Below are 17353 nucleotides of genomic sequence, written 5' to 3' on the forward strand. Positions count from 1 at the left end.
TTATCTCTCTCTCTATAGTCACCATTATCTCTCTCTCTATAGTCACCATTATCTCTCTCTCTATAGTCACCATTATCTCTCTGTAGTCACCATTATCTCTCTCTATAGTCACCATTATCTCTCTCTCTATAGTCACCATTATCTCTCTCTCTATAGTCACCATTATCTCTCTATAGTCACCATTATCTCTCTATAGTCATCATTCTCTCTCTATAGTCACCATTATCTCTCTCTCTATAGTCACCATTATCTCTCTCTCTATAGTCACCATTATCTCTCTGTAGTCACCATTATCTCTCTCTATAGTCACCATTATCTCTCTCTCTATAGTCACCATTATCTCTCTCTCTATAGTCACCATTATCTCTCTCTCTATAGTCACCATTATCTCTCTGTAGTCACCATTATCTCTCTCTATAGTCACCATTATCTCTCTATAGTCACCATTATCTCTCTCTGTAGTCACCATTATCTCTCTATAGTCACCATTATCTCTCTATAGTCACCATTATCTCTCTCTCTATAGTCACCATTATCTCTCTCTCTATAGTCACCATTATCTCTCTCTCTATAGTCACCATTATCTCTCTGTAGTCACCATTATCTCTCTATAGTCACCATTATCTCTCTCTCTATAGTCACCATTATCTCTCTCTCTATAGTCAGCATTATCTCTCTATAGTCACCATTATCTCTCTATAGTCACCATTATCTCTCTATAGTCACCATTATCTCTCTCTGTAGTCACCATTATCTCTCTATAGTCACCATTATCTCTCTATAGTCACCATTATCTCTCTCTCTATAGTCACCATTATCTCTCTGTAGTCACCATTATCTCTCTCTATAGTCACCATTATCTCTCTATAGTCACCATTATCTCTCTCTGTAGTCACCATTATCTCTCTATAGTCACCATTATCTCTCTATAGTCACCATTATCTCTCTCTCTGTAGTCACCATTATCTCTCTATAGTCACCATTATCTCTCTCTATAGTCACCATTATCTCTCTATAGTCACCATTATCTCTCTCTCTATAGTCACCATTATCTCTCTATAGTCACCATTATCTCTCTATAGTCACCATTATCTCTCTCTATAGTCACCATTATCTCTCTCTCTATAGTCACCATTATCTCTCTCTCTATAGTCACCATTATCTCTCTCTCTATAGTCACCATTATCTCTCTCTCTATAGTCACCATTATCTCTCTGTAGTCACCATTATCTCTCTATAGTCACCATTATCTCTCTCTCTATAGTCACCATTATCTCTCTCTCTATAGTCACCATTATCTCTCTATAGTCACCATTATCTCTCTATAGTCACCATTATCTCTCTATAGTCACCATTATCTCTCTCTCTATAGTCACCATTCTCTCTCTATAGTCACCATTATCTCTCTATAGTCACCATTATCTCTCTATAGTCACCATTATCTCTCTCTCTATAGTCACCATTCTCTCTCTATAGTCACCATTATCTCTCTATAGTCACCATTCTCTCTCTCTCTATAGTCACCATTCTCTCTCTCTCTATAGTCACCATTATCTCTCTTTAGTCACCATTCTCTCTCTATAGTCACCATTATCTCTCTATAGTCACCATTCTCTCTCTCTGTAGTCACCATTATCTCTCTATAGTCACCATTATCTCTATATAGTCACCATTCTCTCTCTATAGTCACCATTATCTCTCTATAGTCACCATTATCTCTCTATAGTCACCATTATCTCTCTATAGTCACCATTCTCTCTCTATAGTCACCATTATCTCTCTATAGTCACCATTATCTCTCTCTCTATAGTCACCATTATCTCTCTGTAGTCACCATTATCTCTCTCTCTGTAGTCACCATTATCTCTCTATAGTCACCATTATCTCTCTATAGTCACCATTATCTCTCTATAGTCACCATTATCTCTCTATAGTCACCATTATCTCTCTATAGTCACCATTAGCTCTCTATAGTCACCATTATCTCTCTATAGTCACCATTATCTCTCTCTCTGTAGTCACCATTATCTCTCTCTCTATAGTCATCATTATCTCTCTATAGTCACCATTATCTCTCTATAGTCACCATTATCTCTCTCTCTATAGTCACCATTATCTCTCTGTAGTCACCATTATCTCTCTATAGTCACCATTATCTCTCTATAGTCACCATTATCTCTCTATAGTCACCATTATCTCTCTGTAGTCACCATTATCTCTCTATAGTCACCATTATCTCTCTATAGTCACCATTATCTCTTCAGGGGTCTCTATAGTCACCATTATCTCTCTATAGTCACCATTATCTCTCTATAGTCACCATTATCTCTTCAGGGGTCTCTATAGTCACCATTATCTCTCTATAGTCACCATTCTCTCTCTATAGTCACCATTATCTCTTCAGGGGTCTCTATAGTCACCATTCTCTCTCTATAGTCACCATTATCTCTCTTTAGTCACCATTCTCTCTCTATAGTCACCATTCTCTCTCTGTAGTCACCATTATCTCTCTATAGTCACCATTATCTCTTCAGGGGTCTCTATAGCCACCATTATCTCTTCAGGGGTCTCTATAGTCACCATTATCTCTCTGTCGTCACCATTATCTCTCTATAGTCACCATTCTCTCTCTATAGTCACCATTCTCTCTCTATAGTCACCATTATCTCTCTCTATAGTCACCATTCTCTCTCTCTCTGTAGTCACCATTATCTCTCTATAGTCACCATTCTCTCTCTATAGTCACCATTATCTCTCTATAGTCACCATTATCTCTCTATAGTCACCATTCTCTCTCTATAGTCACCATTATCTCTCTATAGTCACCATTATCTCTCTATAGTCACCATTATCTCTCTGTAGTCACCATTATCTCTCTATAGTCACCATTATCTCTCTATAGTCACCATTATCTCTCTGTAGTCACCATTCTCTCTCTATAGTCACCATTATCTCTCTCTCTATAGTCACCATTATCTCTCTCTCTATAGTCGCCATTCTCTCTCTATAGTCACCATTATCTCTATAGTCACCATTCTCTCTCTATAGTCACCATTATCTCTCTATAGTCACCATTCTCTCTCTATAGTCACCATTATCTCTCTATAGTCACCATTATCTCTCTCTCTGTAGTCACCATTATCTCTCTATAGTCACCATTATCTCTCTATAGTCACCATTATCTCTCTATAGTCACCATTATCTCTCTCTCTGTAGTCACCATTATCTCTCTATAGTCACCATTATCTCTCTATAGTCACCATTATCTCTCTATAGTCACCATTATCTCTCTATAGTCACCATTATCTCTCTATAGTCACCATTATCTCTCTCTCTGTAGTCACCATTATCTCTCTATAGTCACCATTATCTCTCTATAGTCACCATTATCTCTCTATAGTCACCATTATCTCTCTATAGTCACCATTATCTCTCTCTCTGTAGTCACCATTATCTCTCTATAGTCACCATTATCTCTCTATAGTCACCATTATCTCTCTCTCTATAGTCACCATTATCTCTCTATAGTCACCATTATCTCTCTCTCTGTAGTCACCATTATCTCTCTATAGTCACCATTATCTCTCTATAGTCACCATTATCTCTCTACAGTCACCATTATCTCTCTCTCTATGGTCACCATTATCTCTCTATAGTCACCATTATCTCTCTATAGTCACCATTATCTCTCTATAGTCACCATTATCTCTCTACAGTCACCATTATCTCTCTCTCTATGGTCACCATTATCTCTCTATAGTCACCATTATCTCTCTATAGTCACCATTATCTCTCTATAGTCACCATTATCTCTCTACAGTCACCATTATCTCTCTCTCTATGGTCACCATTATCTCTCTATAGTCACCATTATCTCTCTATAGTCACCATTATCTCTCTATAGTCACCATTATCTCTCTATAGTCACCATTATCTCTCTCTCTATAGTCACCATTATCTCTCTCTCTATAGTCACCATTATCACTCTCTCTGTAGTCACCATTATCTCTCTATAGTCACCATTATCTCTCTCCCTATAGTCACCATTATCTCTCTATAGTCACCATTATCTCTCTCTCTGTAGTCACCATTATCTCTCTGTGGTCACCATTATCTCTCACCATTATCTCTCTATAGTCACCATTATCTCTCTCTCTATAGTCACCATTATCTCTCTATAGCCACCATTATCTCTCTATAGTCACCATTATCTCTCTCTCTATAGTCACCATTATCTCTCTATAGTCACCATTATCTCTCTATAGCCACCATTATCTCTCTGTAGTCACCATTATCTCTCTCTCTATAGTCACCATTATCTCTCTATAGTCACCATTATCTCTCTCTCTATAGTCACCATTATCTCTCTCTCTATAGTCACCATTATCTCTCTATAGTCACCATTATCTCTCTCTCTATAGTCACCATTCTCTCTCTCTCTATAGTCACCATTATCTCTCTATAGTCACCATTATCTCTCTGTAGTCACCATTATCTCTCTATAGTCACCATTATCTCTCTGTAGTCACCATTATCTCTCTGTAGTCACCATTATCTCTCTATAGTCACCATTATCTCTCTATAGTCACCATTATCTCTCTATAGTCACCATTATCTCTCTATAGTCACCATTATCTCTCTGTAGTCACCATTATCTCTCTGTAGTCACCATTATCTCTCTATAGTCACCAGTATCTCTCTATAGTCACCATTATCTCTCTATAGTCACCATTATCTCTCTATAGTCACCATTATCTCTCTGTAGTCACCATTATCTCTCTGTAGTCACCATTATCTCTCTATAGTCACCATTATCTCTCTATAGTCACCATTATCTCTCTCTATAGTCACCATTATCTCTCTATAGTCACCATTATCTCTCTATAGTCACCATTATCTCTGTCACCATTATCTCTCTATAGTCACCATTATCTCTCTCTCTATAGTCACCATTATCTCTCTATAGTCACCATTATCTCTCTATAGTCACCATTATCTCTCTCTCTATAGTCACCATTATCTCTCTATAGTCACCATTATCACTCTCTCTGTAGTCACCATTATCTCTCTATAGTCACCATTATCTCTCTCCCTATAGTCACCATTATCTCTCTATAGTCACCATTATCTCTCTCTCTGTAGTCACCATTATCTCTCTGTGGTCACCATTATCTCTCACCATTATCTCTCTATAGTCACCATTATCTCTCTCTCTATAGTCACCATTATCTCTCTATAGCCACCATTATCTCTCTATAGTCACCATTATCTCTCTCTCTATAGTCACCATTATCTCTCTATAGTCACCATTATCTCTCTATAGCCACCATTATCTCTCTGTAGTCACCATTATCTCTCTATAGTCACCATTATCTCTCTATAGTCACCATTATCTCTCTATAGTCACCATTATCTCTCTCTCTATAGTCACCATTATCTCTCTCTCTATAGTCACCATTATCTCTCTATAGTCACCATTATCTCTCTCTCTATAGTCACCATTCTCTCTCTCTCTATAGTCACCATTATCTCTCTATAGTCACCATTATCTCTCTGTAGTCACCATTATCTCTCTATAGTCACCATTATCTCTCTGTAGTCACCATTATCTCTCTATAGTCACCAGTATCTCTCTATAGTCACCATTATCTCTCTGTAGTCACCATTATCTCTCTATAGTCACCAGTATCTCTCTATAGTCACCATTATCTCTCTATAGTCACCATTATCTCTCTGTAGTCACCATTATCTCTCTGTAGTCACCATTATCTCTCTATAGTCACCATTATCTCTCTATAGTCACCATTATCTCTCTATAGTCACCATTATCTCTCTCTCTATAGTCACCATTATCTCTCTCTCTATAGTCACCATTATCTCTCTCTCTATAGTCACCATTATCTCTCTATAGTCACCATTATCTCTCTATAGTCACCATTATCTCTCTATAGTCACCATTATCTCTCTCTCTATAGTCACCATTATCTCTCTATAGTCACCATTATCTCTCTATAGTCACCATTATCTCTCTCTCTATAGTCACCATTATCTCTCTATAGTCACCATTATCTCTCTCTATAGTCACCATTATCTCTCTATAGTCACCATTATCTCTCTATAGTCACCATTATCTCTCTATAGTCACCATTATCTCTCTCTCTATAGTCACCATTATCTCTCTATAGTCACCATTATCTCTCTATAGTCACCATTATCTCTCTCTATAGTCACCATTATCTCTCTATAGTCTCCATTTTCTCTCTATAGTCACCATTATCTCTCTCTATAGTCACCATTATCTCTCTATATAGTCACCATTATCTCTCTATAGTCACCATTATCTCTCTCTATAGTCACCATTATCTCTCTCTATAGTCACCATTATCTCTCTCTATAGTCACCATTATCTCTCTATAGTCACCATTATCTCTCTATAGTCACCATTATCTCTCTATAGTCACCATTATCTCTCTCTATAGTCACCATTATCTCTCTGTAGTCACCATTATCTCTCTGTAGTCACCATTATCTCTCTGTAGTCACCATTATCTCTCTGTAGTCACCATTATCTCTCTATAGTCACCATTATCTCTCTGTAGTCACCATTATCTCTCTGTAGTCACCATTATCTCTCTGTAGTCACCATTATCTCTCTATAGTCACCATTATCTCTCTCTCTATAGTCACCATTATCTCTCTGTAGTCACCATTATCTCTTCCTCTTCAGGACGTGTTCGAGATGCGTTTCGCTAAGATCCCAGATGAGGGCCTGGACGCATCGGTCCCCTCTACGACCCCATTGGTCAGTAAAAGCACCGCCTCTTCTGACAGCAGCAACAACTCCTCCTCCGACGAATCGTCCGACTCAGAGGAGGAGCGAGCCACGCGATTGGCTGAGCTACAGGAGCAGGTTGGTGCTGCCGACCAATCACAGGTCAAGAACATCCTGGTTTTCTTCTTTTTTAATATCATTGTACATTTATGAAATTCTGTTGATTTAATTTATATGGAATAGTTGTTTTTGATGTAAATTCTGATCATAGTAATGTGTGATTAGATCCATTGGTAGATAGTTATCCAGCTAAAGGCGTTTCTAAGTGTAGCCGGGAGGTTGAAGGTATTGATAATCAGTCTATCCCACCAGTTGAAGGCGGTGCATGAGCAGCTGGCGGTGTTATCCCAAGCTCCAGTCAGCAAGCCAAAGAAGAAGAAAGAGAAGAAAGATAAGGAAAAGAAGAAAGAAAAAGACAAAGACAAAGGGAACAAGGGCAAGTTGGAAGAAGAGAAGAAGCCCAAGGCTGCCGCTCAGCAGCCAAAACCAGCCAATCAGAAGAAAGCGCCTGCTAGGAAAGCCAACAGCACGGTGACCGCCACGAGGTAGGTTTCTGCCTTTCAGTTTGTGTGTTCCCTTATTGCAAAGGTTCACTACTCCCTGTAACTGCAAGCCTATTTCACTGCACCTGATGACATGTCCTCAACTGTCTGCTAAATAAAGAATTGTAAAAACAAATATGTATCTCCTATAAATACACAACCAACAGACACATTTATACACATGCACACCAGGGTTTCCGTTAGGATCTTTTCTCGCCGGCCAAATGTCCAGACAGAATTTATTTTACCGGACAAATTTGAAACGTACCGGTCGTGTTTCAATAATAATTAAAACTGCGGTCGCACATGTGGGCGCAGTGATGAGCGGGCCCTCGCCTCCGTGCGCCTGTCGGGAGGGCAGTCGGTCGTCCGGCGTCAAGCAGACGCGCGACTCCTGGGAAATGAGCCGTTTGTCATTTCTCAAATTTTCGCGTCCCATGTCCTCCGGCAGCGACCCAGAAACGGATGTCGGCGCGCCGTCTTGAAGGAAAACAAATTTCTCTAAAGGCTCGTCGAGGATCGATTATCGAGGAGGCTGTCTGGAGGAGCCATAACCGAGGGTACACTGATGCAGAGGAGAGAGGAGCCTCTCTGGAGGAGCTATAACCGAGGATACACTGAAGTATTCTCCGGAGTCGATTTCAGCCAACAGTGATGTTTAAAAGAGGCGTGACGCATGGCTGGACTTATGTCAACAAAGCACAGCTCTGCAAACTGTTCCCGTTGTGATTATAAGTTATTTGAGATGATCAAATGTGCATCAGACTTTCTGCCCTTTACCGGTTACTCACTAATCACATCTCCTCTGGATGTTAGGCTTTTTCCTTTTTTAATACAACTGCTTTCATTGTGACGCGATGTTTACAGTGAGAACAGCTGCTGAGGTCAGTGCAGTAAGCAGAACAGTGTGTATAATATATATCGCTCAATAATATTATGTAACAGGCAGCCTACATTTCATACTTTATTTGTAGGCTTTAGGAGATAACTACAAATAAAGGTGTGTGTGTGTGTGTGTGTGTGTGTGTGTGTGTGTGTGTGTGTGTGTGTGTGTGTGTGTGTGTGTGTGTGTGTGTGTGTGTGTGTGTGTGTGTGTGTGTGTGTGTGTGTGTGTGTGTGTGTGTGTGTGTGTGTGTGTGTGTGTGTGTGTGTGTGTGTGTGTGTGTGTGTGTGTGTGTGTGTGTGTGTGTGTGTGTGTGTGTGTGTGTGTGTGTGTGTGTGTGTGTGTGTGTGTGTGTGTGTGTGTGTGTGTGTGTGTGTGTGTGTGTGGCGTTTCGTGTATATCAAACTAAACTATATCCGAGTAGTTTTGAGTAATTTGTGAGATGTAAATCATAAAAAATGGAAAATTCTCCGTTCGCTTATGAGCTCATTGTTTGAGCGATCAACTATTCCTTCGCAATTTAGCATCACATTGGTCAGAGGCTAAAATTGTCCTGGATTGGAATTTTTCCGATCATTCCCCTAGGAGGAGTTCGCAGAAATGTCCTTAAATGCATGAAAAACGCACATTTTTCAAAATGGCCGACTTTCTGGGGGGCGGGGCTAATAAAAGCAAATTTGAAATATGTCCGCAATCATAATAGTAATGTGTATACAGCGTTTCGTGAATATCGGAAAAACTATATGCGAGTAGTTTGGAGTAATTTGCAACATGTAAATCGTCAAAAATGGTGTATTCGCTGTTAGCTTACGACCTCCACGATTGAGCTATCAAAAAAGGTCTTCGCAATTTAGCATCACATTGGATAGGGGCTGAACGTGTCCTGGATTGGAATTTTTCTGATCATTCCCCTAGGAGGAGGTCGCAAGAATGTGCTAAAAACGCATGAAAAACACAAATATTTCAAAATGGCCGACTTCCTGGGGGGCGGGTCCAATGGAATCTATTTACAAATATGTCCGCAACTCCATGAGGAATGTCTGTGCTAAAATTCGTTAACTTCTGAGAAACTATATGTGACTACCACACAATAGGGGGCGCTAGTGAGCAGTTTTTTCCTCATTCTCAAAAAGGTCGTGGGCTGTGACGTGTGTCCCAAGTTTTGCGTCCAATGTTCATTTTATGCTATGAAATAGGCACACCAAAATTCTTTGGTGTGCCTATTTCCCAAGACAGATTGAAGCTATCCACCAAAATCTGTGATATATGGATACGTTGTTGAGTTATGAGCATTTCTGCTTTGTACATTTTTCCAAAATGGGATTTTCATAGGTAGCGCTAGCGAGCAGGTTGAATAAATTGAACCCATTGACTCCAGAATATTGCATTTTTCACCGGTCCTGGCGTCCGTGCAAAATTATACAACTTTTGAAGTAAAATTATACAACTTTTGAAGTGTTCTAAAGCCCTCAAAAACAGGAAACGCCAGCAGAAAAATAAGAATAAGAATTCCTCCAATAACAATAGGTTCCTCGCACTTCGTGCTAGGACGTCGTTGGGTCCTAGCACTCTAATAATAAGAATTGTGTAGCAGAGTTTCCGTTAGCAGGTAATCACCGGACTAGGAACGGATATACTGATGTTTAAAACTCAGTTCATGGGAGTCATTTTTATATTGCTTCAGTTTATAATCATAACAGATCGAAAAGTTCAGATTCATTTTTCAATAAATGATTCTACAAACAACAAACAACATAATTATTACATTCAAAGAAACTACTTGTAGTAGATGAAGTACATTATTCAAAAGTTTACATTAACTTTGAATAATAACACGGGAGAAACGGATCCTCTCTCTCTCTCTCTCTCTCTCTCTCTCTCTCTCTCTCTCTCTCTCTCTCTCTCCTGACAGCCCGTTTCTCATGCAGCGCGCTAAACAGTGGGCGAGGCTTCAGGTGATTATGCAGCTCTGATCTCTCTCTCCGTCCGGTTACACTTCACTCACGTTTATGTCCATATCGATCAGACCCAGCTCTACTGATCGGCCTTTATAGAGAGCACAGATCAAACAATTAAGAGTGAACATCGGCGGCCAATCGATCGGAGCTTCGGACATTTTGACCGGCAGGTTTTGAATTTACCGTTTTTTATTACATTTTACCAGCTAACAACCGGTAATCACCGGCTAACGGAAACCCTAAGGCCAACATTAAGACATAAATAAAAGCTCAAGAATCAATATATACAAAATAAGAGTCACTTCAATATATTAGGGAATGTGCATCTGGGCAAGACTGTCCATAGAAGCGTGAAAAGGTTCTCACAAGTGTCTCGCAATCAAAAAGAATCAACACGTGAAAATCATTTCCTGGATTTATATTTACACTCTTGAGTGTTTGTGTTTGTAGGCAACCGAAGAAAGGCAGTAAGGCATCAGGCGGTGGGTCCGCTAACGGAGACGACGGAGAGGAGTCCTCCCTGCCGATGTCGTACGATGAGAAGCGCCAGCTGAGTCTGGATATCAACCGGCTGCCGGGGGAGAAATTGGGCCGCGTCGTCCACATCATCCAATCCAGAGAGCCATCGCTGAGGGACTCCAACCCCGACGAGATCGAGATCGACTTCGAAACCCTCAAACCCTCCACCCTTCGAGAACTGGAGCGCTACGTCAAATCATGCCTTCAGAAGAAGCAGAGGAAGCTACTGCGTAAGTACTGGCATCCTACTCCCCCATCTCTACTCCCTAATATCCCCATCTCTACTCCCTGATATCCCCATCTCTACTCCCTGATATCCCCATCTCTACTCCCTGATATCCCCATCTCTACTCCCTGATATCCCCATCTCTACTCCCTGATATCCCCATCTCTACTCTCTGATATCCCCATCTCTACTCTCTGATATCCCCATCTCTACTCTCTGATATCCCCATCTCTACTCTCTAATATCCCCATCTCTACTCTCTGATATCCCCATCTCTACTCCCTAATATCCCCATCTCTACTCTCTGATATCCCCATCTCTACTCCCTGATATCCCCATCTCTACTCCCTGATATCCCCATCTCTACTCCCTGATATCCCCATCTCTACTCTCTGATATCCCCATCTCTACTCTCTGATATCCCCATCTCTACTCCCTGATATCCCCATCTCTACTCCCTGATATCCCCATATCTACTCTCTGATATCCCCATCTCTACTCTCTGATATCCCAATCTCTACTCTCTGACATCCCCATCTCTACTCTCTGATATCCCCATCTCTACTCTCTAATATCCCCATCTCTACTCTCTAATATCCCCATCTCTACTCTCTGATATCCCCATCTCTACTCTCTAATATCCCCATCTCTACTCTCTGATATCCCCATCTCTACTCCCTAATATCCCCATCTCTACTCTCTGATATCCCCATCTCTACTCTCTAATATCCCCATCTCTACTCTCTGATATCCCCATCTCTACTCTCTGATATCCCCATCTCTACTCTCTGATATCCCCATCTCTACTCTCTAATATCCCCATCTCTACTCTCTAATATCCCCATCTCTACTCTCTGATATCCCCATCTCTACTCTCTGATATCCCCATCTCTACTCTCTGATATCCCCATCTCTACTCTCTAATATCCCCATCTCTACTCTCTAATATCCCCATCTCTACTCTCTGATATCCCCATCTCTACTCCCTGATATCCCCATCTCTACTCTCTAATATCCCCATCTCTACTCTCTGATATCCCCATCTCTACTCCCTGATATCCCCATCTCTACTCTCTAATATCCCCATCTCTACTCTCTAATATCCCCATCTCTACTCTCTGATATCCCCATCTCTACTCTCTAATATCCCCATCTCTACTCTCTAATATCCCCATCTCTACTCTCTGATATCCCCATCTCTACTCCCTGATATCCCCATCTCTACTCTCTGATATCCCCATCTCTACTCCCTGATATCCCCATCTCTACTCCCTGATATCCCCATCTCTACTCTCTAATATCCCCATCTCTACTCTCTGATATCCCCATCTCTACTCCCTGATATCCCCATCTCTACTCTCTAATATCCCCATCTCTACTCTCTGATATCCCCATCTCTACTCTCTAATATCCCCTTCTCTACTCCCTGATATCCCCATCTCTACTCTCTGATATCCCCATCTCTACTCCCTGATATCCCCATCTCTACTCTCTAATATCCCCATCTCTACTCTCTAATATCCCCATCTCTACTCTCTAATATCCCCATCTCTACTCTCTGATATCCCCATCTCTACTCCCTGATATCCCCATCTCTACTCTCTAATATCCCCATCTCTACTCTCTAATATCCCCATCTCTACTCTCTAATATCCCCATCTCTACTCTCTAATATCCCCATCTCTACTCTCTGATATCCCCATCTCTACTCCCTGATATCCCCATCTCTACTCTCTAATATCCCCATCTCTACTCCCTGATATCCCCATCTCTACTCTCTAATATCCCCATCTCTACTCTCTAATATCCCCATCTCTACTCTCTAATATCCCCATCTCTACTCTCTAATATCCCCATCTCTACTCTCTGATATCCCCATCTCTACTCCCTGATATCCCCATCTCTACTCTCTAATATCCCCATCTCTACTCTCTAATATCCCCATCTCTACTCTCTAATATCCCCATCTCTACTCTCTGATATCCCCATCTCTACTCCCTGATATCCCCATCTCTACTCTCTAATATCCCCATCTCTACTCCCTGATATCCCCATCTCTACTCTCTAATATCCCCATCTCTACTCTCTAATATCCCCATCTCTACTCTCTAATATCCCCATCTCTACTCTCTGATATCCCCATCTCTACTCTCTGATATCCCCATCTCTACTCTCTAATATCCCCATCTCTACTCCCTGATATCCCCATCTCTACTCTCTAATATCCCCATCTCTACTCTCTAATATCCCCATCTCTACTCTCTAATATCCCCATCTCTACTCCCTGATATCCCCATCTCTACTCTCTAATATCCCCATCTCTACTCTCTAATATCCCCATCTCTACTCTCTGATATCCCCATCTCTACTCTCTAATATCCCCATCTCTACTTCCTAATATCCCCATCTCTACTCTCTGATATCCCCATCTCTACTCTCTAATATCCCCATCTCTACTCTCTGATATCCCCATCTCTACTCTCTGATATCCCCATCTCTACTCTCTAATATCCCCATCTCTACTCTCTGATATCCCCATCTCTACTTCCTAATATCCCCATCTCTACTCTCTGATATCCCCATCTCTACTCTCTAATATCCCCATCTCTACTCTCTGATATCCCCATCTCTACTCTCTAATATCCCCATCTCTACTCTCTGATATCCCCATCTCTACTCTCTGATATCCCCATCTCTACTCTCTAATATCCCCATCTCTACTCTCTGATATCCCCATCTCTACTCTCTGATATCCCCATCTCTACTCTCTGATATCCCCATCTCTACTCTCTGATATCCCCATCTCTACTTCCTAATATCCCCATCTCTACTCTCTGATATCCCCATCTCTACTCTCTAATATCCCCATCTCTACTCTCTGATATCCCCATCTCTACTCTCTAATATCCCCATCTCTACTCTCTGATATCCCCATCTCTACTCTCTGATATCCCCATCTCTACTCTCTAATATCCCCATCTCTACTCTCTGATATCCCCATCTCTACTCTCTAATATCCCCATCTCTACTCTCTGATATCCCCATCTCTACTCTCTGATATCCCCATCTCTACTCTCTGATATCCCCATCTCTACTCTCTAATATCCCCATCTCTACTCCCTAATATCCCCATCTCTACTCTCTAATATCCCCATCTCTACTCTCTGATATCCCCATCTCTACTCCCTGATATCCCCATCTCTACTCTCTGATATCCCCATCTCTACTCTCTGATATCCCCATCTCTACTCTCTAATATCCCCATCTCTACTCCCTAATATCCCCATCTCTACTCTCTGATATCCCCATCTCTACTCTCTGATATCCCCATCTCTACTCCCTGATATCCCCATCTCTACTCTCTGATATCCCCATCTCTACTCCCTGATATCCCCATCTCTACTCCCTGATATCCCCATCTCTACTCCCTAATATCCCCATCTCTACTCTCTAATATCCCCATCTCTACTCCCTAATATCCCCATCTCTACTCCCTAATATCCCCATCTCTACTCTCTGATATCCCCATCTCTACTCCCTGATATCCCCATCTCTACTCTCTAATATCCCCATCTCTACTCTCTAATATCCCCATCTCTACTCCCTAATATCCCCATCTCTACTCTCTGATATCCCCATCTCTACTCCCTAATATCCCCATCTCTACTCTCTAATATCCCCATCTCTACTCCTCTAATATCCCCATCTCTACTCCCTGATATCCCCATCTCTACTCCCTAATATCCCCATCTCTACTCTCTAATATCCCCATCTCTACTCTCTGATATCCCCATCTCTACTCTCTAATATCCCCATCTCTACTCTCTAATATCCCCATCTCTACTCTCTAATATCCCCATCTCTACTCCCTGATATCCCCATCTCTACTCTCTAATATCCCCATCTCTACTCTCTAATATCCCCATCTCTACTCTCTGATATCCCCATCTCTACTCTCTAATATCCCCATCTCTACTCTCTAATATCCCCATCTCTACTCTCTGATATCCCCATCTCTACTCCTAATATCCCCATCTCTACTCTCTGATATCCCCATCTCTACTCTCTGATATCCCCATCTCTACTCTCTGATATCCCCATCTCTACTCCCTAATATCCCCATCTCTACTCCCTGATATCCCCATCTCTACTCTCTGATATCCCCATCTCTACTCTCTGATATCCCCATCTCTACTCCCTGATATCCCCATCTCTACTCTCTGATATCCCCATCTCTACTCTCTGATATCCCCATCTCTACTCTCTGATATCCCCATCTCTACTCCCTAATATCCCCATCTCTACTCTCTGATATCCCCATCTCTACTCTCTGATATCCCCATCTCTACTCCTGATATCCCCATCTCTACTCCCTAATATCCCCATCTCTACTCCCTGATATCCCCATCTCTACTCTCTAATATCCCCATCTCTACTCTCTAATATCCCCATCTCTACTCTCTGATATCCCCATCTCTACTCTCTGATATCCCCATCTCTACTCCCTGATATCCCCATCTCTACTCCCTGATATCCCCATCTCTACTCCCTGATATCCCATCTCTACTCTCCTGATATCCCCATCTCTACTCCCTAATATCCCCATCTCTACTCTCTAATATCCCCATCTCTACTCCCTAATATCCCCATCTCTACTCCCTAATATCCCCATCTCTACTCTCTGATATCCCCATCTCTACTCCCTAATATCCCCATCTCTACTCTCTAATATCCCCATCTCTACTCTCTAATATCCCCATCTCTACTCCTCTAATATCCCCATCTCTACTCTCTGATATCCCCATCTCTACTCCCTAATATCCCCATCTCTACTCTCTAATATCCCCATCTCTACTCCCTAATATCCCCATCTCTACTCCCTGATATCCCCATCTCTACTCTCCTAATATCCCCATCTCTACTCTCTAATATCCCCATCTCTACTCTCTGATATCCCCATCTCTACTCTCTAATATCCCCATCTCTACTCTCTAATATCCCCATCTCTACTCTCTAATATCCCCATCTCTACTCCCTGATATCCCCATCTCTACTCTCTAATATCCCCATCTCTACTCTCTAATATCCCCATCTCTACTCTCTGATATCCCCATCTCTACTCTCTGAATATCCCCATCTCTACTCTCTAATATCCCCATCTCTACTCTCTGATATCCCCATCTCTACTCCTGATATCCCCATCTCTACTCTCTGATATCCCCATCTCTACTCTCTGATATCCCCATCTCTACTCTCTGATATCCCCATCTCTACTCTCTAATATCCCCATCTCTACTCTCTGATATCCCCATCTCTACTCTCTGATATCCCCATCTCTACTCTCTGATATCCCCATCTCTACTCTCTGATATCCCCATCTCTACTCTCTGATATCCCCATCTCTACTCTCTGATATCCCCATCTCTACTCTCTGATATCCCCATCTCTACTCTCTAATATCCCCATCTCTACTCTCTGATATCCCCATCTCTACTCTCTGATATCCCCATCTCTACTCTCTGATATCCCCATCTCTACTCCCTAATATCCCCATCTCTACTCTCTGATATCCCCATCTCTACTCTCTGATATCCCCATCTCTACTCTCTAATATCCCCATCTCTACTCTCTGATATCCCCATCTCTACTCTCTGATATCCCCATCTCTACTCTCTAATATCCCCATCTCTACTCTCTAATATCCCCATCTCTACTCTCTGATATCCCCATCTCTACTCTCTAATATCCCCATCTCTACTCTCTAATATCCCCATCTCTACTCTCTGATATCCCCATCTCTACTCTCTAATATCCCCATCTCTACTCTCTAATATCCCCATCTCTACTCTCTGATATCCCCATCTCTACTCTCTAATATCCCCATCTCTACTCTCTGATATCCCCATCTCTACTCTCTAATATCCCCATCTCTACTCTCTAATATCCCCATCTCTACTCTCTAATATCCCCATCTCTACTCTCTGATATCCCCATCTCTACTCTCTAATATCCCCATCTCTACTCTCTAATATCCCCATCTCTACTCTCTAATATCCCCATCTCTACTCTCTAATATCCCCATCTCTACTCTCTAATATCCCCATCTCTACTCTCTAATATCCCCATCTCTACTCTCTAATATCCCCATCTCTACTCTCTAATATCCCCATCTCTACTCTCTAATATCCCCATCTCTACTCTCTAATATCCCCATCTCTACTCTCTAATATCCCCATCTCTACTCTCTAATATCCCCATCTCTACTCTCTAATATCCCCATCTCTACTCTCTAATATCCCCATCTCTACTCTCTAATATCCCCATCTCTACTCTCTAATATCCCCATCTCTACTCTCTAATATCCCCATCTCTACTCTTAATATCCCCATCTCT

General features: G+C 41.6%; 1 protein-coding gene across 3 annotated transcripts in view; it reads left to right on the plus strand.

Moving 5' to 3' along the window:
• LOC307043309 (bromodomain-containing protein 3-like) overlaps positions 1 to 17353 on the plus strand; it is an 80640-nt gene that overhangs the window by 48532 nt on the left and 14755 nt on the right. For 2 of the 3 annotated variants that reach the window (XM_079687679.1, XM_079687681.1), the window contains exons 9-11: positions 6728 to 6934; positions 7145 to 7377; positions 10666 to 10964. In XM_079687679.1, coding sequence (XP_079543805.1) covers positions 6728 to 6934; positions 7145 to 7377; positions 10666 to 10964 — 739 coding nt within the window. The remainder of the gene's footprint in view (positions 1 to 6727; positions 6935 to 7144; positions 7378 to 10665; positions 10965 to 17353) is intronic. The other variant, XM_079687680.1, reaches the window with a different exon arrangement.

The sequence above is a fragment of the Notothenia rossii genome (genome assembly GCF_949606895.1).
Source record: "Notothenia rossii genome assembly, chromosome: 6".
In the NCBI taxonomy this organism is placed as follows: Eukaryota; Metazoa; Chordata; class Actinopteri; order Perciformes; family Nototheniidae; genus Notothenia; species Notothenia rossii.